This window comes from Rhinoderma darwinii, chromosome 4 (genome assembly GCF_050947455.1).
Source record: "Rhinoderma darwinii isolate aRhiDar2 chromosome 4, aRhiDar2.hap1, whole genome shotgun sequence".
NCBI classification, from domain to species: Eukaryota; Metazoa; Chordata; class Amphibia; order Anura; family Rhinodermatidae; genus Rhinoderma; species Rhinoderma darwinii.
The window spans coordinates 95,362,433-95,387,698 of record NC_134690.1 but is presented as its reverse complement, the minus strand read 5'-3'; the positions used below and the strand labels follow the sequence as shown (position 1 = coordinate 95,387,698).

Sequence of the window (25,266 nt, the reverse complement as noted above, 5' to 3'; positions counted from 1 at the left end):
TCACACACCTTATATACCCACCAGGTCAGCCTACGACACAGAGGCGTAGCTAAGGGGGGGCAGGTGGAGCATTTGCCCTGGGCGCAACTAGGTGGTAGGGAAGGGGGGTGCCGTGGCAGAGCAGCTGATCGGACACCAGCAGCAGCGATCAGCATTGAAGAGCCAGGAGTTAATACTGCAGCGTTCTGACTGGGGTCTGTGACGGCCCGGGAGTGGAGCAGTCTAGTCACCTGACCTCACTGGTCCACTCCAAGGCTGTCACCGACCCTAGTCAGAAGGAACTCCGCCACTGCCTGTGCCGCATTACCGCCTCGTCTCCTCCAGTGAGTCACGTCAGGCAAAGCGGAGAGTGGTAGAGGTAGGCTACCGCTCTCTGCTCTGTTTACAGTGTGGCGCTATTTACAAGTGGTGGGCAGTGTGGCGCTATTTACAAGGGGGGTGGAGGGCTGTGAGTGGCACGATCTACAAGGGGGGAGTGTGGCGCTATTTACTGGTGGGGGGGTTTGCCGCTTTATACAAGGGGGCAGCGGGCTGTGTGTGGCACTATCTATAAGGAGGGCTGTGTTGGCGCTGTTTACAAGGAGGGCTGTGTTGGCGCTGTTTACAAGGAGGGATGTGTTGGCGCTGTTTACAAGGAGGACTGTGTTGGCGCTGTTTACAAGGGGGCTGTGTTGGCGCTGTTTACAAGGGGGGCTGTGTTGGCGCTGTTTACAAGGGGGGCTGTGTTGGCGCTGTTTACAAGGGGGGCTGTGTTGGCGCTGTTTACAAGGAGGACTGTGTTGGCGCTGTTTACAAGGGGTGCTGTGTTGGCGCTGTTTACAAGGGGGGCTGTGTTGGCGCTGTTTACAAGGGGGGCTGTGTTGGCGCTGTTTACAAGGGGGGCTGTGTTGGCGCTGTTTGCAAGGGGGCTGTGTTGGCGCTGTTTACAAGGGGGGCTGTGTTGGCGCTGTTTACAAGGGGGGCTGTGTTGGCGCTGTTTACAAGGGGGGCTGTGTTGGCGCTGTTTACAAGGGGGCTGTGTTGGCGCTGTTTACAAGGGGGCTGTGTTGGCGCTGTTTACAAGGGGGCTGTGTTGGCGCTGTTTACAAGGGGGCTGTGTTGGCGCTGTTTACATGGGGGGCTGTGTTAGCGCTGTTTACAAGGGGGCTGTGTTGGCGCTGTTTACAAGGGGGGCTGTGTTGGCGCTGTTTACAAGGGGGGCTGTGTTGGCGCTGTCTACAAGGGGGGCTGTGTTGGCGCTGTCTACAAGGGGGGCTGTGTGTGGCGCTGTCTACAAAGGGGGCTGTGTGTGGCGCTGTCTACAAGGGGGGCTGTGTTTGGCAATATTTACAAGGAGGTCTGTGTGGCGCTATCTACAAAGGGGGGCTGTGTGGCACGATCTACAAGCGGGTGCTGTGTGTGGCTCTATCCACAGGGGGCTGTGCGTGGCGTTATATACAAGAGGGGGCTGTGTGTTGCATTATCTACAAGGGGCTGTGTGGGGCCTCTTTAATTTATTTTCTTCTAATTTATTGTTATGGTAACTCCCTTATATAACTATATCGCTTGTAAAATGTATAAATAGTTTTATGCTAGAGTTACATTAAAAAAAATTGTGGGGAAAAAATTACACGTCATTGATTGGTAGGGCAAGCAAACATGGCGAGGGGGAAGGAGATGTCGGGAAAGAAGTTAGATGGGGGGGCAATCAGAATCTTTGCCCCGGGTGCAGGAGAACCTAGCTGCGCCTCTACCACGACATATCACTTCCTTCATGAGCTATTCGTGGCCGATGTCGAAAGTAGGAGATGGTCATAATAACGGGACTCAACCGTAATAAATATATATATTTTTCTTACAAAAACATTTTTAGTGATTTGTCTGTTCATAATAAATATGTAAAACATGGAATTAATTAAACTAATGTAGAAAATGAAAAAGCCTCATAAGTCTTTTAAAAAATAATGTAAAAATAGTTATGATTTTCAAAGCGGTTACAAAGATATATTCTAGTTTAACCCCTTCCTGACATTTGTAGTAAGTATATGTCATGGAAAGCTAGTGCTTACCGCAATTTGTCGTTTACTTACAATAAATGGATGGCACGGGCTCAGAAGCGGAGTCTGTGCCATCAGCCGCAGGTGTCCGCTGTATGTTACAGCGGACACCCTGCTGTAATGGTGGGGACCGAAGTTAGCTCTTATCCCCACCATTAACTATTTAAATGCAGTAGTCCGAAGCGGCTGCTGCATTTAAGGCGTTTGTAACTAATCGGCACCCCTGCAACGTGATCGCCGGGGTGCCAATGGGAGCAATAGCAACCGGAGGCCTAACAATGGCCACCCAGTCTGCCAAGTACGGAAGCCTCCTAGGGGGCCTAGGAGGCTTCCGTACTTGGAGGTCTGGAGGTAAGGCCTAAAAGGCTTCTAGTAGCGACAGAAAGATGGCGCTGCCCCAGCAGCTCAGCCTACTTCATCGGCGGGTGTCAGCTGTATGTTACAGCTGACACCCTGCTGTAGCGGCAGGAACCGGAGCTAGCTCCGATCCCTGCTATTAACCTCTGAGGGTATGTGCACACGTAGTGACCATAAACGTCTGAAAATTCAGAGCTGTTTTCAAGGGAAAACAGACCCTGCTTTTCAGACGTTTTTTGACCAACTCGCATTTTTCGCGGCGTTTTTCGCGCCGTTTTCGCGGCGTTTTTTACGTCCGTTTTTGGAGCTGTTTTCATTGGAGTCTATGAGAAAACAGCTCCAAAAACGTCCAAAGAAGTGTCCTGCACTTCTTTTGACGAGGCTGTATTTTTACGCGTCGTCGTTTGACAGCTGTCAAACAACGACGCGTACATAACAGGTCGTCTGCACAGTACGTCGGCAAACCCATTCAAATGAATGGGCAGATGTTTGCCGACGTATTGTAGCCCTATTTTCAGACGTTAAACGAGGCATAATACGCCTCGTTTACGTCTGAAAATAGGTCGTGTGAACCCAGCCTCAGATTCAGCGATACAAATCGATCTATGCATCTAAGGGGTTTGTAGCAAATCGGCACCCCTGTGACGAGTTGTCGTGAGTGCCGACGGCTGCTATGGCAACAGAAGGCCACCTGGTCTGCCAATTACGGAAGCCGATCAGGCCCCGCCCTGAGGCGGAGCCTGATCTGCTTGCTGTCAGTCAATGACTGACAGTTGTAATTGCACTACATAGTGCAATGTATTAGAACCGCAATGAAAAAGTTCCTTTGTGGGACTAAAAGAAAGTGAAAGAAAAAGTTGTTAAAAATAATAAAATAAAAGTTTTAAGTAATAAAATAAAACAATCGTTCTTTTTCCCTTATCAAGTCCTTTATTGAAAAAAATAAAAAATAAACCATACATATTTGGCATTGTTCCGTCTGGAACGGCCTGAACTATAATATAATATAAATATTGTTATTTATCCTGCGTGGTAATCGCCGTAATAAAAACAACTAAAAAAATTTGCCAATTTGCTGTTTTTTGGTCACCCTGCTTTCCAAAAGTGTGACTAAAAAGTGATCAATAAGTCGCATGTATCCAAAAATGGTACCAAAATCTATCATCCGGTTTCTCCTGTTTTCCAAATTTACCCCATTGTGGCCTCAATCTGCTTATTAGACGACGTGTGGCTGGGCCAAAAAGAGAGGGAGCACCCTTTGGCTATCAGGGCACAATTGAATAAATTCTATACCCCATATCATGCATTTAGAGGTATTGAGCTGCCTGAACAAAAAAAAAAAACACCCAGAAATGACCCCATTTTAAAAACTAGACCCCCTAAAGGTATTGATCTAGTGGTGTAGTGGGCATGATGATCAAAACATTTTTAAGTCAGGAAATAATGGGTATCATTTCAGACACTATGGGTATATAATGTTTTCTTCAAATTCTTATTACATTTCCACAAGTAATAGAGGAAACCTCTGTTAAAAGGTCATTTTGTTAGAAAATGCCACATTAATAATTTTGTGCGGCACAGAAGAGAAGTGAATCCGTGTATTCATAACGGATGCATGTCGCTATAGATGCATTTGCCTGTTCTTATGACTAGGTCTTGCTAAAGCAGCAGTTGTCCTGCCTCTGTGTCTTTATGATGTTATTGTGGACAGAATTCTGTCCTAATATATAATCAGGAGAAAAAAAAATAAACTGTACTGGAGTGACGGGCAATATCTTTAAAACAAAATGGAGGAAAATGTATCCAACTATGTGGCAATCTCGAGTTTGTTCATAAGATAAAAGAACACCGGTAGGGCAAGCTTTTCTTTTTTTCAGTGACTGGTTGGTTGTACAACGTCTCTTAACTCCATCAGTCCCTATATGAGGGACAAACCGGCCAAGTGACGCGGTACACCATAACAGGCTCCTGCTTGTCACAGTAGAAACCGCTATGTGCACAAAACAACCATATGGGACAGTGTCCAAAACCATCTATAGGAACAGTAAAGGATCACTAATCCCCAAAATGATGTCCGTATTTCCAGAAGAACCGTAACAAAGCCCATGGTGTATTGATAAGGAACAGCTCGATTTATTAGAGATCCTCTAAAAAAAATAAATATATATATATATATGCCTATATCACGGTACAGAATTAGGAATGTAACAGCTGTATGTGGCAGGACATAGTCATAAGAAACAGGAAATACATCCTCCATTTATTCTTGTAATCCTTGCTAAAATGCACGACTTCCACTAGTTCAGGGGTGGCATGGGCCGCGGTTCTTGTATTTATCTACTAATAAATGCAATGCCCACGTGTTTTAGTTCAAAAACAATTGTGGGTGTTAATATTCTGAATAGACAGATGTGGCCTCCTGCACAATAAACGGCTAATAAAAAAATATATATTTGTGTGATCAAGTCCTGAATTTAATTGTCCAAGAATCGTATAAAAAAAATCATAAGGGGTAAAATTTCTGAAAAAAATAGACTTTACTACCTTCCCATGAAAATCCCTCCCTCCCTTGGAAAGCCCAGAAACTAAACAAAACATATGAATAAAAGAAATTGACTCCCTAAAATGAGTCCCCCACCCCACCCTTTTTGGTGTTCTCTAAATGTTATATAAAATTAATAATTAGAAACGGTGTGATAGAGGCCTGGATTTGAAGGGCACATGGGGCAGTAAAACCGGGTACCCCTCCGTCTTCCATGTTTACTGCACACCCGGCATCTCTTTTGGGGGTATTGTTTATTCTCAGTGGCAGGAAAGGGGTGAAGGAAGTGGTGCTCAGTGAGCCTTTTGACATTCTCTGACTCTAAGGATTCTCCAGGTCCAGGGAGTCCAACAGGAGGTGCTCTATAATTTTCTCCTGATATTAGAGGAAACAGAGTTCCCTGGGTCTTGTAGAGTACATGTAGCCATGTAGATCGCTGCCTTTTTATACCAGGCCCTAATTTTGCACTTGATTAGGTATGGTTGTAGGACCTGGTCAGATACATTGACTACCCCCCCCCCCCATGAACTTATTGTAGTCCACTACAGAGACCAGTATCCTTCTATCAGAGGTAGCTCTCCTCTCTCTCACTGCGACTGTGGCGTCCTCATGCATGGTGGTAAGATTGTAATCCTCCTTTTTGTCGTTCCACTGGTCCCTTGCAAATGAGTGACGCCCCCTTTCTAATCACCTGGACATCAATTGTTGAGGGAAGCCGCCTCTATTTCTACGTACCGTTCCCCTGTACTAGCAGCATGGAGGGACTTATACAGGGGCACACTGGTATAATAACTGTCTGAGTACACATAATACCCTTTCTGTAGGAATGGCACCATGAGTTCCCAGACTATTTTTCCACTAATGCTAATATCCTTTGGGTATCCTGGGGGGGTTATGGTGGTGGTCCCTGCCCTCATAAATGAAAAAGCCACAGGTGTAGCCCGTTGTGCTCTCGCATACCTTACACAGTTTCACACCGTATCAGCCTTTTTTGAGGAGATGTATCTACTGATAATTTTTGGCCTGGGGTGTATAAATTTAAAAATGACACAGATAGGAGGGAGATAAAGGGTCTCAATTTGTTGGGGCGATCATAGTCTTGGTCACTTCTTGGGGAGATTTGGGAATTGTCTGAGAAGTTCATGAAATACATTACAGTGTCATAGCGCGTTCGGGCCATGACGGCAGCAAAAACAGGGGTGATGTGGATAGCGCTGGTAGGACCGGATGGAAGGCTTTTTTACTAACCCCATATTTAGGGTAATTCCCAAAAATATTTTGCTCTTGGAGACTGTTGTGGGGATCCATCCTCTGGCATAGTAAGGCCTCATGCACACGACCGTAGTGTTTTTCTGGTCCGCAAATTCCAGGACCGTGTTCCGTGAAATGTCCTCCGTAGTTCATCCGTATGTAATCCGCAGTTCATCCGTATGTAATCCGCAAAATGCGGATGAAAAAAAAAAAGCCTAGGTAAAACAGGATGACGACAGAACTCATTCCCGGTCGTCGCCTAGCAACATTTCCGCAAATCCGCAAACTGCGGATGACACACGGAGGTGTATCCGCAATTTCCACGGGCCCATTGACTTCTATTGGCATGTCCGCATCGAATTTGCGGCCCGTAATAAGACATGTCCTGAGTTTCTGCGGCACGGATTTGCGGACATGCGGAGACCCGTGAAAACACGGATAGTGTGTATGGGCCCATAGAAATGAATGGGTCCGCAATTCTCCCGTGGATTTGCGGGGGAATTGCGGACGCAAAAACACGGTCGTGTGCATGGGGCCTAAGACCTGGGATTTTGGGACACAAATTGACTGCCATATATATTTGTCTGCTGGACAATTAGTTCCAGGACTTGATCGCCTACGAACAAATTAAAAAAATTATAGGGGGTAAATTTGCGACATCCGTGTTGATGCCTGGAGTCACTATATATAAATGGTGACATTTTGGGGGAGAAAGAAACTGCAGGATTCCACATTGCAGGAGGGACTGTGTTCCTAGGCCCTTCTCCTGACGCTTCAACGATGACAGCTGCGTCCATCACCATGGGGCTGGGGGGTCCAGTGGCAGCTCAGAAGCAGAACTTGTGTTGCTTTCAAAGCTCTGCTTCTGACACCGTGTCAGTGTCGCTGCCTGAACTGCTGGAGCACAGCAAGTTGTACGCATTTGTGCATTTCACAGTATAACCGCACAAGATTTGAAAGTCGTATCTCTGTCCTCTCACAAATCAACTACAGTGAGAGGAGGGATGGATTTTTTTTTCCGGGGGCGATTGGTGGCAGCGGGGGCCTAACAATTTGTTTTTTATGTCCTCTCTCCAAATATTCATGGTGAAAGGAGATTAAAAAAAAACATATTCACCTCCACAATGCATTGTAACGGCGATCGCCGGTTTGGGGACCGCAAACAACGGTAGCTGAGAGCAGGGAGCTAAACCTACTCCGGGCGGCACTACTTTATTCCGATGCAGCCCCACATAAAAAGGCAACTGCATCGGAATAAAGCCCGTTAGTGGCCGCAGTAAAAATACCTATGGGCAGTCACTAACTGGTTAAAGGAAACATGACTTTCTTATTCCCTAAAATGGAAACAAGATGGAGACTCCATGCAAGATGGACGCTACAGAAAATGAAGTAATTTAAACTTATTTTAACCACTTTATCATCTTCCACCTTTTGTTTGAGGACAGTTTGTATCCCGCCAGGTACTTAACCGGTTAAGGACTAGGCTGTTTTACAGCTAAATGACCAGAGCAAATTTCACAATTTTGCTATGCGCTTCTTTAGATGACTATAACTCAGCAGGTGAATAAAGTTCATCTTTGAATTTTACACTCTTTTTAAAGGACAGATAGGGCTTTGATATATACTGACAAATGCCACTAAAACATTTTTATTTTTTTCTCTAAAGTGGGCAAAATATGCAAGAATTTAGCAATTGCGTCAGTTTATGCCAGCATTTTTCACACACAGTATGGACCACGGACAAAATTCATCTCCTTTCACATTCTTCCACTTCTCCCGTGCATGGGGATACCAAATATGTGTGCCTTATTCACTGTGCGGGCATGTGCCAGGGCTTGGCATAAAAGAGGCTTTTTGACCTTTTCAGTCCAGGAATTCCGAATTTGATTTTAGAGCCGCATACTGTTTTCTGGGGGGCCTAATGCTGCTGAAACATTAGAAACACCCCATAAATGACTTCATTCACACAAGTAGACCCCACAAGGTTTTCTTCAAGGGGTTTATCATATTTTTAGACAGTCCAGTTTTCTTCTGAAAGCTTCTGAATAAGATTGAACAAAATAAAATTAGTTTTTTTTAGCAAATGCGTCAGTTTATACCAGCATTTTTCACACGGTATAGACGACGGACAAAATTAATCTCCTTTCACATTCTGCCACTTCTCCCGTGCACGGGGATACCAAATATGTGTGTCTTATTTATCACATAGAGATGTAGGAGGGCGGACGATAGAAGAAGATTATTTCACAAATCGCTTTTTTTCAAAGCTGGTTTTACAAAACTCAACAGAGTTTCTATAACACTTCCAAAATATCTGCCCTTGAAGCAGAAATCCCAAAATATTCATCTAGGGGTATAATGGGAATTTATTTTTTTGGGTTTTCTAAAATAAGAAATTGCAGGTTTATGCAAATGGCGCTCTCCAGCAGATGAACTTTAGAAAACATGCAAACATGACATCCAGCCCCCACCCATTCCCTCCCTCACCCTTGGAGTAAAATCAGGGGAAAAATAAAAACGTAATGTAGGGCAAATATATTTTTAACTAAAATCTAATAATTCAGAACAGTGTGGTATTTTTTAAAACATGGGTCAAGGCACAGGCCTGGTTGTGAGGGACAGAAATATGGGGAATCTTTGCGGTGCCCGTCTTTTCTGCAGACTCGGCACTTTTTCTGGGGGTTGCTTCTGGTTGGTGTTGGGGGAATCCGACTGATGAAGTGTCTTTCAGTCAGTCGCGTGACATCCTCAGACTGGGGGCATTCTCGGGTGTCCTGAACATTAAATATGAGGCCTTCGATAATTTTCTCCTGGAAATCCAGGTATGTGTCTCTGCCTCTGTTTTTTTTGTAGAGCACAAATGAGTTGTGGATGGCCACCTGTAACAAATAAATGGCCACTTTTTTGCACCAGGTTTTTGTTTTGCGTTTTACTAAATAGGGCTGTAAAACCTGGTCGCTTAAATCCACCCCCCATGTACTTGTTATATTCGGACACGCTCACTGGTTTGTGCTTGTCCGATGTTGCCCCCCTTTCCCTCACTGCCACTGTTCCTGCGGTATGAATCGTGCTTAGCACATACACATCTTTGCGATCCCTGAACTTGACCGCCAGCAATTCTTCAGATGCATAAGCACAGGAGTCCCCCTTTACCATGCGCTTCCCCACTAATTGCTGTGGAAAACCAATTCGGTTTTTGCGCATGGTACCACATGCCCCAGTCCTTGCAGCATGCAAATGCCTAAACAGGGGCACACTCGAATAAAAATTATCACAGTACAGGTGGTACCCCTTGTGAAGCAGAGGCTGCATTATCTCCCACACGATCTTACTGCTGGTGGAAAGATCAGGGGGGCATCCAGGAACATTTATTGTGCGGTCCCGCCCTTCATAAATCCTGAAGGCGGTGGTATATCCTGACCCGCTTTCACACAATTTGTAGAGCTTAACGCCATATCTTGCCCTTTTTGAAGGTAGATATTGGCGAAAGCTAAGTCTGCCATGAAAGTTGAGGAGGGATTCGTCCACGCTTACATTCTGCTCAGGGGTGTAAAGTTGCAGGAATAAATTATTGAGGGAATTTATTAGCGGTCTTATTTTGAACAACCGATCCCGGTTTGCATCGGTACTTGGGGGGGCCTGTGCGTTGTCATTGAAGTGGAACGAGACCTGGGCATTACTGCAGAATATACTGGGGTGGCTTGGGCGGGTCTTGTTGACCAGTAAGACCTAATGGAGGGCTTTTTGACAATACCCATATTTAGGGTGAGCTCCAAAAAATTTTTTAATTCCTGCAAATTGGTGGGCGTCCAATCTCTGGCATGGGTGGATGAAGGTTTCTGCCTTATATACTGAGCGGCATATAAATTTGTTTAGTGGACAATGATATTTAGGAGGTCGTCGGGAATAAATAAATGGAAGTAATCCATTTGGACAAAATTTGTATTGTCCATGGTTATGCCAGACGTGGCAGTAAATCCGTGGATTCTAGGCCCAAAAGATGGAGCAGGTCCCGATACAAGGGCCTGAACTGGAGGGACCAGGCTGTCCCGTGCTACAGCGCTACTAAGCCCTGCGCACGTTCCGCTGTTTCTACTGCGTCAGGGATAACAACCCCTGCAGATGAACCTGAAGTGACGCTGTCATCGTCACTGCCCAATACAGGTTCCATCTCTGACGCCATCTCTGATGCAGTCTCGGACTCAGACCACAGCATGGCCTATGCCTCCTTAGCGCTAAAAAAACGTCCTCGCCATAACGTCACTAACTAAACAAACTTTTTTTTTTTATAAACACACTAACTGGCATATATATATATATATATATATATATATATATATATATATATATATATCTCTCTACACTACCGCTAACAAAAAAATAAACCGCTATTGCTATATATGTTTTTATTCACTGTGCAATAGTAAACATACGTGGTTTTTCCCTTGAGTAATATATGTGTTTCACTGGATGAATACCAATGGGAATTTTTTGGTTAGAGCCTAACCTTTAATGTGAGATTTATTTCACTTTTTAGCAATTTAAGATAATGATACAATTGTATCCATAAAGTTCGTTCACTAGCGCTTGCGCACTTTACATTGACATATGTAATAAATTCGGATAGGACAAGGATGAGATTTAAATGGTTAATACCATCACACTCTAGTATTTATATTTTATTTTAGAATTTTCCTGGTTTTTATTTATTTTTATATATTTAAAAAAAAAAAATATATATATTATATTTAAATATTTTAGTTCCAAGTTGGGACCGGTACCCTCCTTGTCACAAGGTGTGTGCCAGGAACTGATGCAGCATGAGCAGCTGCTCTAGGAGTTCCTCTATATGAATCTCTTGTATTTCAGCTACTGCTGCTATAGAGATCTCTGTGCAGCTCTCTTATTAGCAGATCAGCTGCTTTATCAAGCCCAGTGTGTGCCAGTAGCTGATACAGCTTCAGCTGCTGCTGCTGTGGATTCCACTGTGAGGATCTCGTGTTTAGCAACACACTAATCCTGCCTATCTGTAGTTATCTAGCTATTGCTATATATATATATATGTGGATATATATATATATATATATATATATATATATATATATATAATCCCTACCTGCCTATTCTAATATAATAAAATCTAGAAAGGTAGATAGATAGAAAAAAAGATAGATGGATAGATTGTATAGATAGATAGAAATCTATCTATACAGAGAATGTTTTATAGTGTAACACTGTATTTTTTTTGTAATTGTAATCTTCTGGCAGCAATTTTCTCAAGTCTCCTTCTCCTCACACTGAAACAATGTTCGTGGAGAAGAAAAGAGGCAGGAGATTTGCTGCCAGAAATTTCAAAATAAAACAAATGTGCTCGCTGTGATTTTCACAGCGACCACATGTTCAGGGACCATCAGATTGGTCCCTGATACTCTGCCCAGTGCCCAGAGCTGTTAGTAACAGCGTGGGCACAGGGCTGTGTGCACGTGATCGCGTGCACACTGTATTTTACATAGAAATGCATGTGATCGCTGTGATTGGTTGTCACAGCGATCACATCTTCAGGGACCAAAAGATTGGCCCCTGACACTCTGCCCAGTGCACATGGCTGTTAGCAACAGCCAGAGCACAGAGCTGTGTGCACGCGATCGCGCGTGCACAGTCTCTGAAGTGCCACCGTAATTAGTCTATACGGCGGACTTCAGAGACCCTGACCGCTGGCCGTAAAAAGACAGCCAGCGGTCGGGAACCTGTTAAAAGAAGGGCTTATCCCCCCTCGTGGACTTACCTAACCTCATCCCCTGGGCATGTCAACAAAATTCCTTCCCATACTTGCTTCACTCATGGGGTACACTTGATCAAAGGATCTAGGATGGTGGATAATTATCTGAGCCTTTGCTGCGAAGCATTGCAAATGTTTTGGCAGGCCTCAAAATATCAGGCGCAGAAGCAAATATAACATCATATAATTCACAGTAGGGATGCACGATGCATCGAAACTTCGATACTGTTTCGATACTTTGCATCCCCAAACGGTTCGATACCGTTATTTCATGTATTTCGATACTAAGCTGTGCGGCCTCAGTATAGTATCGGTTCAGTATAGTAACACATGAATGTATGAGAGTGGGGCTGCGGCTGTGTAATAGTCATTGCCCCGCTCCTGAGTACTGACAAGTGTTCGCGGTCAGCATGAGGTGATGCAGCCAGCGCTGTACTAATGAGCGGCGGGACTGAAGACAGAACATGGCGGGCGCACTACAAAACACCCTTATGTTCTGTCCTCCTTGCGTGCGCCGCCACTCATTAGTTCCGCGCCAGCCGCATCCCCTCATACTGACCGCGCACGCACTTGTTGTCAGGAGCGGGGCAATGGCTATATTACACAGTCGCAGCCCCGCTCTATAACGGTGGAAATCAGAGAAACCCCTCATCTCTGCCGCTATTCCCCTGAATACTGCGATCAAAGCGGACTGCAGCATTCAGGAGAAAATGAGAAGGGGGGGATGCCCCTTGGATCGCATCACAGGGAATTCATGGCCAGACACCCCAGGGTCTATTGAAGGACCCCTGGGCTGTCTGACCATATTTCCTGTTAGGGCATACTTAGGCATGTCCTAACAACTGCCTGTGTACTATCTGTACACAGGCTAATGTACTGGCATATATCTGATATATGCCAGTACATTAACCCCTACCTGCAGGAGTAAGTAACTGTACGTCGTTAAGGGAGGTTACTTTCCGCATGGGGACGTATAGTTACGGAGTTGTTTCCGGTGCACACTGTCGCCGACAGTGTGCATCGGGAACCGGGAGATCCGCTGTCGCCGACAGCTGACACTCCACTCTTGCCGGCCAGCGGTCCTTTGCGGCTGATTTCAGAAAATTAACCCCTTAAATTCGGCGATCGGTTGCAATCGCAGAATTTTAGGGGTTTCTAGCATATCGGCAGACCCCGGTCCGAAATCACGGGGTTTGCCGATGGCATAGCAAACGGAAGCCAAACAATGGCTTCCGTGTCTGCCATGGACGGAAGCCCATCAGGACCAACCTTCGGCTGGTCCTGATAGGCTTACTCTGAGTGACAGGAAGTCACAGTAAAAAATGGACAAGGAGGCAGCACTTCCAATAAAACGTAGAAAACCTTTAATCACCCATGCTATACAGGAAGTCACTGTGTCGTTCCCGAAGCACACTGTCGGCGACAAGGTGTGCATCGTGAACTGGGAGATCAGCTGTCCCCGACAGCTGACACTCCAGTGTTGCCGATCAGCGGCTCATTGCCGCTGATTTCGTCAATTAACCCGTTAAATGTGGTTCTCGATTGCGATCACCACATTTAGGGGGTTTGTAGCACATCAGCAGCCCCCATGCAATTGTGGGGGCTGCTGATGCTTGTGATGGCAACGGCCTCCGGGTCTGCCATGTATGGAAGCCTATGAGGATGTGACGTCACACTGACAGTTGGAATACGTTACACTACCTAGGTAATGTAATGTATTCTAGCAGCGATCAGGGCTGCAGGTAAAAAAAAGAAAGTGTAAAAAGTAAAAAAATAGTTAATAAAAATGTTTCATAAAAGTGTAAAAATAAGTGTTTGTTCTCCTATAATAAGTCATTTATTATAGGGAAAAACAAAAACGTGAAAAAAAAAAGTTCACATATTTGGTATCTCCGTGTTCATAACGACCCAAACTATGAAACTATAATGTTATTTTTTCCGCACTGTGAACGCCGCAAACAAAATAAACATAAAACTATGTCAGCATCGCTATTTTTTGGTCACCACCCCTCCCAAGATATAGACGAAAAAGTGATCAAAAAGTCGCATTTACCGTAAAATAGTACCAATAAAAACTACAACCCATCCCGCAAAAAACAAGACCTCCCACAGCTTTTTTGACAAAAAAATAAAACCGTTACGGCTCAGAATCGGGGTTGTCAGAAAATAAATTATTTTATAGAAACGTTATTTTATTGTGCAAACGCTGCAAAACTTAAAAAAAACTATACACATGTGGTATCGGCGTAATCGTACTGACCCACAGAATAAAGTAAAACTTAATTTATTGCGCACTGTGAACGCTGTAAGAAATAAAAAATTGAAAGCACCAAAATCGCAGTTTTTTGGTCACCTTAGCTCTAAAAAAGATCCTGTGCAGTCCAAATGCTCACTATACCCCTAGAAAAAATTCTTGAGGGGTGTAGTTTGCAAAATGGGGTCACTTTTGGGGGGTTTCGACTGTTTCGACAAACCTGACATGGTGCCTAAAATATATTCCTAAAATAAGGAGGCCCCAAAATCCACTAGGTGCTCCTTTGCTTCTGAGGCCTGTGTTTCAGTCCATTAGGGCACTAGGGCCACATGTGGGATATTTCTAAAATCTGCAGAATCTGGGCAATAAATATTGAGTTGCATTTCTCTGGTAAAACTTTCTGTTACAGATTTTTTTTTTTTATTACAAATGAATTTCGGCAAAAAAATGAAATTTGTAAATTTCACCTCTACTTTGCCTTAATTCCTGTGAAACGCCTAAAGGGTTAAAATACTTTCTGAATGTGGTTTTGAGTACCTTGAGGGGTGCAGTTTTCAAAATGGGGTGATTTATGGGGACTTTCTAATATATAAGGCGCTCAAAACCACTTCAGAACTGAACTGGTCCCTGAAAAAATGGCCTATTGAAATTTTCTTGAAAATATGAGAAATTGCTGCTAAAGTTCTAAGCCTTGTAACGTCCTAGAAAAAACGACGTGAGGAAAGGACCTGAAAAAAAACGATGCAAACAAAGTAGACCTATGGGGAATGTTAACTAGTAACTATTTTGTGTGGTATTACTGTCTGTTTTACAAGCAAATACATTTAATTTAGAAAAATGCACATTTTTGCTCAAATTTGACGTTTTTCACAAATAAATATTGAATTTATCGACCACATTTTTTCACTAACAAAACAATATGTCCCGAGAAAATCTCAGAATCGCTTGGATAAGCAAAAGCATTCCGGAGTTATTACCACATAAAGTGACACATGTCAGATTTGAAAAAAATCCTCTGGTGTCCACAAGGCCAAAACAGGCTGTGTCCTAAAGGGGTTAAAGTTTAAAAACAAAGTAATATTAAATTTTAAAAAAATACACATACACCTTTTTTTACAATAAACATTAAGTTTCAATACATAAAATATACACATATTCGGTATTGGCGCGGCCGTAATAACCTGCACAACAATTTTTTTTGCGTCATTTATGATGTGTACGCTGTAAAAAAAAATAATAAAATACTTTTCACTTATTCATGTAAGGCACAAGGGGTGATGATGAATTTAACCTCCATGTGCCTCACCTTAATAGTAATTAACCCCATCATGTACCTTACACTAACTCATTATGACTGAAAAACATAATGGGGTTAATTACTATTAATGTGAGGCACAATTCATCATCACGCCTCACATCACAAAATGGAAGAACTTTTTTTTTTATTATTACTGTTGGCAAAGTATCGTTTTGGTATCGAAATCGCAATACTACACGAAGTATCGGTATCGAAGTCCAAATTCAGGTATCGTGACATCCCTAATTCACAGTATCAAAGAAGTGATGATATCAGGTATAAAACTACAAATATCAGAGCTAATCAGTATGCCTAGATAGGTAATTTTGTCCACCCATTGCAGTGGGAAAGGAAGTGCAACCTCCCTAGACGCACCGTCTATCGCCATTACTAAAGATTTGAACCAATACACACACAGTCCAGAGAAGGACGTAAATAAACCAAACCAAGATAACATCGCCTGTAGAGATGGACCTGGATCTTTGAGGAATAGTAGCCTATTATCCGCATAGGTAGAGACATGCTCCCCCCCCTTCCACCCATCTCAAAGCCCTTTATATCAGGAGAGGCTCTCCTAGCTAGTGCAAGTGACTCAATGGCCAATTCCAAAAGGGAAGGGGATAGTGGGCAGCCTTGTCTAGTCCCCCGGGCCACTGTGAATGAGGGTGAGATGTGACAATTGGTTTGAATACTTGCTATAGGTTTGGTGTATAATAACCGTACCCATGGGATAAATCTGGGTTTAAAGAGGCTCTGTCACCACATTATAAGTGGCCTATATTGTACATGATGTGATCGGCGCTGTAATGTAGATTACAGCAGTGTTTTTTTTATTTAGAAAAACCATCATTTTTGACGGAGTTATGACCTATATTAGCTTTATTCTAATGAGTTTCTCAATGGACAACTGGGTGTGTTTTACTATATGACCAAGTGGGCGTCGTGGAGAGAAGTGTATGACGCTGACCAATCAGCGTCATACACTTCTCTCCATTCATTTACACTGCAGATAGCGATATAGCTATATCGCTATTTGCAGTCACATAAACATACTATAACGCTACTCATGTGTCATGACAGTGAATATACATTACCTCCAGCCAGGACGTGACGTGTATTCATTCTCCTGACCACTTCTGTAGCGTTTGTGTGATTTACAGCACAGCGAGATCTCGCTGTGAATGACAGTTTACAGCGTAATCTCGCGAGACTACGCCTGCTGTGCTGTAAATCATTCGTGCGAAGTATTCGTGGTAGAAATGTATTTTGAAATGGTTATAGTTGTTTCCTAAGCGCAGGTTCTGATGTTGTTTGTATTGTCATACAGAAGGAAGAAAGGGACTTCTCCCCACTCCAGAACCATTTTCTGGTTCAGATCGTGGTCCTAATCACCAGTCCCGGGATCCAAGCAGGGATGCAGGTAAATCTTTCAGTTTTTCATTATTTTGCAACTGTTAGATTAACCCCTTAATGACCAGCCTATTTTAGACCTTAATGACCAAGCTATTTTTTACATTTTACAATCGTCGCATTCCAAGAGCTATAACCTTTTTATTTTTGCGTCGTCATAGCTGTATAAGGTCTTGTTTTTTGCGGGACAAGTTGTATTTTTTAATAGCACCATTTTGAGGTACATATTATTTATTGATTAACTTTTATTAACTTTTTTTGGGGGGGAATAGAAAAAAATCTGACATTTCGCCACTCTTTTTTGCGTCCTAAAGCTACGCTGTTTACCGTGTGGTATAAATAACACAATAACTTTATTCAGCGGGTTGTTACGATTGCAACGATACAAAATTTGTATAGTTTTTGTATGTTTTACTACTTTTACACAGTAAAAACGCTTTTTTTTCAAAATTATTTGTTTTTGTGTCTCCATATTTGAAGAGCCGTAAAGTTTTTATTTTTTCGCCGATGCAGTTGTATGAGGGCTTTTTTTTTGCGGGAAGACTTGTAGTTTTTATTGGTACCATTTAGGAGTAGATTCGACTTTTTGATCACTTTTTAATCACATTTTTTTAAAGTCAGGATTCACAGAAAACAGCAAATTTTCTGTCGTTTTTTATTTAATTTTTTACGCCGTTCACCGTGCGGGTTAACTAATGTAATAGCTTTATAGTCTGGGTCGTTACGGATGCGGCGATACCAAATATGTGTAACTTTTTTACTTTATTTAGTTTTTTTAATAGTAAAGCAGTTTTTAAGGGGTTTTTTTAAATTAACTTTATGAAACTTTTTTTTTACTTTTTTACTAGTCCCAGTAGGGGACTTTAATATGCGATTCTGCGATCGCTATTATAACACATTGCAGTGTATTGTGCCTGTCCGTTTAAAACGGACAGGCATCTGCTAGGTCATGCCTCCGACATAGCCTAGCAGGTATTCATTACATGCAGACCTGGGGGCCTTTATTAGGCCCCCGGCTGCCATGGGAGACACAGACACTCGGCGATCGTATCGCCGGGTGTCGGTGGGAGAGAGAGGAGCTCCCTCCCTCTCTCCAAAACCACTCAGATGCGGTGCTCGCTATTGAGCACCGCATCTGAGGGGTTAAACGGGTGAGATCGATACTAATATCGATCTCACCCGGCAGAGCAGGGACGCTCCCAGCCCTCAGCTGCCTCTGGCAGCTGAGAGCAGGGAGATTATGACAGCTCCCTGCTCTGTTTACTTATTCCGATGCCGCAACGTAAAAAGTCTATGGCATCGGAATAAGGCCCGTTAGTGACCAACGTAAAAACACGATGGGCCGGTCACTAACGGGTTAAGTTAATTTTACTTGGCATGTTTTGTTGACCGATCTAGTATAGTAACATGTTGATATGTTTTGTTTGAGAGGATATTTGAAAGCTCTTCTGCTTTTATTTAGCATATTCTGTATGATTTTAAGCAGGGCCGGCTCCAGGCTTATGTGGGCCCTTGGGTGACACCGACTAAGTAGGCATCTTTGCGGGGGAACTCACGCAGTAAAATGGCAGAAAACGTCACTTTGTGCCCCCATATAGATGTTCGGCCCTGTTTGCGCCCCCATATAGATGTTCAGCCCTGTTTGCGCCCCCATATAGACGTTCGGCCCTGTTTGCGCCCCCATATAGACGTTCGGCCCTGTTTGCGCCCCCATATAGACGTTCGGCCCTGTTTGCGCCCCCATATAGACGTTCGGCCCTGTTTGCGCCCCCATATAGACGTTCGGCCCTGTTTGCGCCCCCATATAGACGTTCGGCCCTGTTTGCGCCCCCATATAGACGTTCGGCCCTGTTTGCGCCCCCATATAGACGTTCGGCCCTGTTTGCGCCCCCATATAGACGTTCGGCCCTGTTTGCGCCCCCATATAGACGTTCGGCCCTGTTTGCGCCCCCATATAGACGTTCGGCCCTGTTTGCGCCCCCATATAGACGTTCGGCCCTGTTTGCGCCCCCATATAGACGTTCGGCCCTGTTTGCGCCCCCATATAGACGTTCGGCCCTGTTTGCGCCCCCATATAGACGTTCGGCCCTGTTTGCGCCCCCATATAGACGTTCGGCCCTGTTTGCGCCCCCATATAGACGTTCGGCCCTGTTTGCGCCCCCATATAGACGTTCGGCCCTGTTTGCGCCCCCATATAGACGTTCGGCCCTGTTTGCGCCCCCATATAGACGTTCGGCCCTGTTTGCGCCCCCATATAGACGTTCGGCCCTGTTTGCGCCCCCATATAGACGTTCGGCCCTGTTTGCGCCCCCATATAGACGTTCGGCCCTGTTTGCGCCCCCATATAGACGTTCGGCCCTGTTTGCGCCCCCATATAGACGTTCGGCCCTGTTTGCGCCCCCATATAGACGTTCGGCCCTGTTTGCGCCCCCATATAGACGTTCGGCCCTGTTTGCGCCCCCATATAGACGTTCGGCCCTGTTTGTTCCCCCCATATAGACGTTAGGCCCTGTTTATTCCCACATATAGACGTTAGGCCCTGTTTATTCCCACATATAGAAGTTAGGTCCCCAGTTTTTCCCCCATAAATTTAGTGCCCTCACAGTCCCCCCTCCCAGGTAGTGCCACACAGCCCCCCCTCCCAGGTAGTGCCAAAAAAGCCCCCTCCCTCCCAGGTAGGGCCACACAGACACCCTCTTTGTAAATAGCGCCTTTGGGGTTCCCTCTAGGAGTGGAATCCCCATCTAGAGCATTGCTGATGCTCTGACGTCACTGTCCATATATGGACAGTTTTGTCAGGGGTAACCCCAGAGCCTTAGTCCCGGGCAGAGCAGTACTAGCACTCTTCCTGGGATTTCTGCTCTGCTCCTGGCATCACTGTCCATATATGGACAGTGATGCCGTGAGGACGGCAGCGACCGCACCCGGCGGCCGAGTGGGCCCTGGCACATTGCAGTACATCATGAAATCGATGGATCGCTGGTTCAACTCCCCCAGGGGGACATGTAATAAACAGTAAAGTATAAAGTTTCTTTTAACAAAAAAAAATTATAATTTAATTAAAAATTTAAAAAAAACAAAAACCTTTTCCCATTTCCCCTCAAGCACAATGTAAAAAAGATGAAGAAGAATTAACATAATGGTATCGACACATACGGAAAAGTCTGAACTATTACAACATATCCTTATTTGAACGCCGTAAAAACGCCAGAAACGCTGTTTTTTTGGTCACTTAATCTCCCACACAAAATGGTATAAAAAGTGGTCTCATGTACCCCAAAATAGCACTCCAACGTACTATTGCGGTGCATAAACTGACACTACAAGTGACATGGCGGCGATATAACAGTTATGGCAGCTGTCATGGACAACTGACCATCTCTGTCATTGGCCGGGGGGACCAATCAGAGTGGTCCCATGCCTTAGATCACTGTGATTGGTCTGTCAATTCTGACAGACCAATTACAGTGCTTTGCATTAAAAGTCAATAAACGGTCACTGCTAGTGACAGAAAAGTTATGAAACCGTGATGGCAGCTGACCATCTCTGTCATCGGCCAGGGGATCTATCAGAGAGGTCACGCTTACAAAAGAATTGTACATGGCCATTTGAACCAGATGGACATGTAATTTTTTGTACCATAAGCTGTTTTTTCTCATGGCACTATATGGCTGCATCATTTGATTGGCGAGGTCAATTCCACCCATTTTTTAATTATAATCCTGTATGCATAGATGGCACCTGAAAACCATTCTAGCAAAATCTGCGCTCCAAAATCCAAATGACACTCCTTCCCTTCTGAGCCCTGCCGTGGGTCCAAACAGCAGTTTATTATCACACATGGGGTATTGCTGTAATTGGGAGAAATTGCTTTACAAATGATGGTGTGCTTTTTCACCTTTATTCCTTGTACAAATTAAAAAAAATTCTGAAAACACTTAGAAAAGATTTTCATTTTCACAGACTAATTCCAAAAAATGTAGCAAAAACTGTCGGGTCCAAATGCTAACTTTACCCATTGAGGGGTGTAGTTTTCAAAATAGGATCACTTTTTGGGGGTTTTCACTGTTTTGGTACCGCAAGACCTCTTCAAACCTGAGATGGTGCCTAAAATATATTCTAATAACGAAGAGGCCCCAAAATCCACCAGGTGCTCTTTTGTTTCTGAGGCCTGTGTTGCAGTCCATTATCACACTAGGGCCACATGTGGGATATTTCTAAAAACTGCAGAATCTGGGCAATAAATATGGAGTTGCATTTCTTGGGTAAAACCTTCTGTGATACAAAAAAGTATTGCAAATTAATTTTGGCAAAAAAATAAAGCAAATTAGAGGTGAAATTTAAAAATTTTTAATTCCTGTGAAACGCCAAAAGGGTTAAGAAACTTTCTGAATGCTGTTTTGAATACTTTGCCGTTTTTAAACTGAACTGGTCCGTAAAAAATAGGTTCTGTAAATTTTCTTGAAAATGTGAGATTGCTGCTAAATTCCTAGAAAAATAAAAGGATGTTTATAAAATGATGCCAACATAAAGTAGTTACATGGTGAATGTTAACTAGTAACTATTTTGTGTGGTATTACTATCTGTTTTACATGCAGATACATTAAAATTTTAAAAAAAATGCAAATTTTTACAAATTTTCTCAATTTTGGTGTTTTTCACAAATAGTGAAAAAAATTGGTTGAAAAATTCAGTAACCTAAAGTGCAATATGTCAGGAGAAAACAGTCTCCGAATCGCTTGGATAGGTAAAAGCATTCCAAAGTTATTACCACATAAAGTGACATGCCAGATTTTGAAAAGATCGGTTGTGTCCACAAGGACAAAACAGGCTGTATCCTGAAGGGGTTAAAGGCACACAGCCTGTATTCTAAAAACAACCCATGAGCCCAGAAACGTTATCACTCATAGATGTAATGGTCTCTGCTAACAGCAGCAGAATTAATATACGGTCTGCACTAGAGGGAGGCGTCTTCAGACCACTCTCCCAGAATTGATTCTGAGCTGATAGTATGTTAACATTACACAAACCCAAACCCCCCCCCCCCCCCGACGTTGTTCGCCGATATGGCATCCACAGGGGTACAATGGGGCAATTGATATGAGTGATGACATTTCTGGGCTCATGGATTGTTTTTAGAATATAGGCTGCGTGCCTTTTAATAAAGCTTATTTTCATTATTCGGCATTGTTAGTATAGAACAATACATTCTGTAAAGGCCCTATTCACACGACAGGGACTCCCAGCCGTGTGACAGCTGTTTTTTGAACGGCCGTCACATGGCCGCAATAGAACAATAGACCCCAAATGGGGCTATTCACACGGCCGACTTTTTGACGGCCCGATAAACCGGGTGGCATGCCCTATTTTCGACCGTTCTCCCGGCCGCACGGCTCCCATAGAAGGAAAGGCGGCTGACCGCTGTTGTTGGTGCTAACAGCGGTCAGCCGCCATTCCTAATTAAGTGCCAACTACCGGATTCGCAAGCAACCAGAAGGGTACAGTGCCTGATGAAGGTCATTTTAAGGACCGAAATGTCGCACTAAGCCTCTGGCATTTACAACTACTAACAATAAAAGCACGATTTCTTCAAAAACTTCAGATCTGTGTGCCGAATACTTGTTTTTCACTTCGATTGGGTTGGACCCTATCCGTACAAATACAAAGTCTAATGAATTTGATACGTAGTGGTTCAGAACGCACTAAAGACACAATTTTTTATACACACATTTTTTGTTGTACATCATAAACATGAGATGCATAAGGAAAATAAGTGTCCAACATGCCCATCAAGTTGTGGCACATATTATTCCACTTGCTTAATTTCGATAAATATGGTGCAATTGGCACCATTGTAGCAGATTTTTAACTTCATGCATTATTCGACACTATTGATACATCTTTCCCATTGTGCCTCCTCATGTGTGTAGGAATCTTCAGTTCTGGGATTTTAACTGCTGATAACCTGGCTTACGTCTCTGAAGTCCTTATTTGCCCCTAGCAGACTTCATCTTTTTTTTTCTTCTTGTTTTGATACATGAAGTGTACTTTTTTTTTTTTTTACAAAAACTTTTGGTCATTCATTATCTTGTTTTTTTCGGTTTGTATTTATTTTGCCACTTTAATGTATCTGCTCAGGTCCTGATCACTTCCAAGGCAGCCCTCGTCGGGACATTCCAACTCCTGATGGTCACTCCCCAGCCAGCAGGGAACGCACCTCTTCTTCTTCTTCTTTGCAAGGAATGGAAATGACTTCCTTACCACCACGCAAGAGGCCCTGGCATGATGGGCCTGGAACCCCTGATCACAGAGATTTGGATTCAAGTCTGTCAGATGACCCAGGGAAAGGTAAAGACTTTACACTTTCACATTTTTCCTTATCATTAATTAGAAATGAAGGGAGATCATAATGGTGCTGGGAAGTTTGTAACATTTTTAAAATTGCATACATTGGTATAGAGAAGCAGAAGGTTCTGCTTCAGTGTCCCTAATAGGCCTCGTTCTGAAGGGTCAATTGTATCCATGCTTAAAGAGGCTCTGTCACCAGATTTTGCAACCCCTATCTGCTATTGCAGCAGATAGGCGCTGCAATGTAGATTACAGTAACGTTTTTATTTTTAAAAAACGAGCATTTTTGGCCAAGTTATGACCATTTTTGTAGTTATGCAAATGAGGCTTGCAAAAGTCCAAGTGGGTGTGTTTAAAAGTACAAGTCCAAGTGGGTGTGTATTATGTGCGTACATCGGGGCGTTTTTAATACTTGTACTAGCTGGGCGCTGTGAAGAGAAGTAACATCCTCTTCTCTTCAGAACGCCCAGCTTCTGACAGTGCAGACCTGTGACGTCACTCACAGGTCCTGCATCGTGACGGCCACATCGGCACCAGAGGCTACAGCTGATGCTGCTGCAGAATCAGCTGTAGCCTCTGGTGCCGATGTGGCCGTCACGATGCAGGACCTGTGAGTGACGTCACAGATCTGCACTGTCACAAGCTGGGCGTTCTGAAGAGAAGAGGATGTTACTTCTCATCAGAGCGCCCAGCTAGTGAAAGTATTAAAAACGCCCCGATGTACGCACATAATACACACCCACTTGGACTTGTACTTTTAAACACACCCACTTGGACTTTTGCAAGCCTCATTTGCATAACTACAAAAATGGTCATAACTTGGCCAAAAATGCTCGTTTTTTTAAAATAAAAACGTTACTGTAATCTACATTGCAGCGCCTATCTGCTGCAATAGCAGATAGGGGTTGCAAAATCTGGTGACAGAGCCTCTTTAACTTTTTGTATTGCAGGTGTAACACCTTGATCCCCGCAGTTTTGCTGAACTGTACTTACAGCACTATAGATCCCTGTATTCTGTTAGTTCAGTAGAAATGCGACGGTCCACATGTTACACCCGGGATAGAGACTGTTCAACATGGATCAAATACGCCCATCTGAATAAGGCCTTATATAGGTACTTATGAGGATCCTGTTCTTCCTGTTTATATTATAACTTTTTTTTTCTTTAAATTTTACAGGGCCACCACCCAGGTCTCAAAGACTGAGCCGCTCAAGCTCTCAGGAAAAAGATGAAGGCTCGTCTAGGGGTAATCGAGGAAGCTGGGGCAGAGGGGGATCTGGAACAAGCAGCAATATGAACTCTCAGTGGAGAGGGGGTCCTCGGAGTAGCGGAAGTAGCAGTGGAAGTGGGAGAAATCGATAAGATCAGATGATAAATATCCTGTTCCCAAGTCCATATTGGACCAAAATGAATTTTTAGTGGATAAAAACAACATCGATGCTGAAGAGATCCTGGTTTGTGATTCTATACACATTTTCAAGAACTGGAACACTGGAAGCAAAAGGACTTCAGAAAACTCAGAATCCAACTGTATTTGTTTTCTTTCTGTTAAGGTTTTTCACATGGTGTTCAGTCCACACAACCATCACTTGTCCTCTCCTCCAGAGACAACCGCTATAAACAGCAAATCCTTGTGTACAGTTTGTCGGCAATTGAGTTGTGTAATTTTTTTGTATGAAATGCTGAATGTAATATGTTTAAGAAATAACTAAGGGAGAAAAAAAAAGTCTTCTAACATTTATTTGATGATGGGTATGAAAGCTTTCCTACTTGAATGTATGTGTAAAATTAATCCTACAGCCACATAGTATTCGAAGCAGGGCTTGTTCTGGACAGCACAGCGCTAGGTTAAGGGCATGTGATTTGACCATTTTTTTTTAAATCATTTTTACAAACTTCATATAGCTTGAATGGGCCTCTGAGCTTATCGGTATAATCTTAACTTTTAGCATGAAAGATCATTTTAAATTGTCATATGTGACTCATTACTG

The 25,266-nt window shown here is 43.5% G+C and overlaps 1 protein-coding gene across 6 annotated transcripts in view; it reads left to right on the top strand.

Annotated features, from left to right (window-relative positions):
- Positions 1–24,927, top strand: part of WDR33 (WD repeat domain 33) — a 135,246-nt gene extending 110,319 nt beyond the window's left edge. For all 6 annotated transcript variants that reach the window (XM_075861406.1, XM_075861400.1, XM_075861404.1 and 3 more), the window contains exons 20-22: positions 16,844–16,936; positions 23,065–23,274; positions 24,453–24,927. In XM_075861406.1, the coding sequence (XP_075717521.1) occupies positions 16,844–16,936; positions 23,065–23,274; positions 24,453–24,637 (488 nt within the window). In that variant the 3' untranslated portion in view covers positions 24,638–24,927. The remainder of the gene's footprint in view (positions 1–16,843; positions 16,937–23,064; positions 23,275–24,452) is intronic.
- The last annotated feature ends 339 nt before the right edge of the window (positions 24,928–25,266 follow it).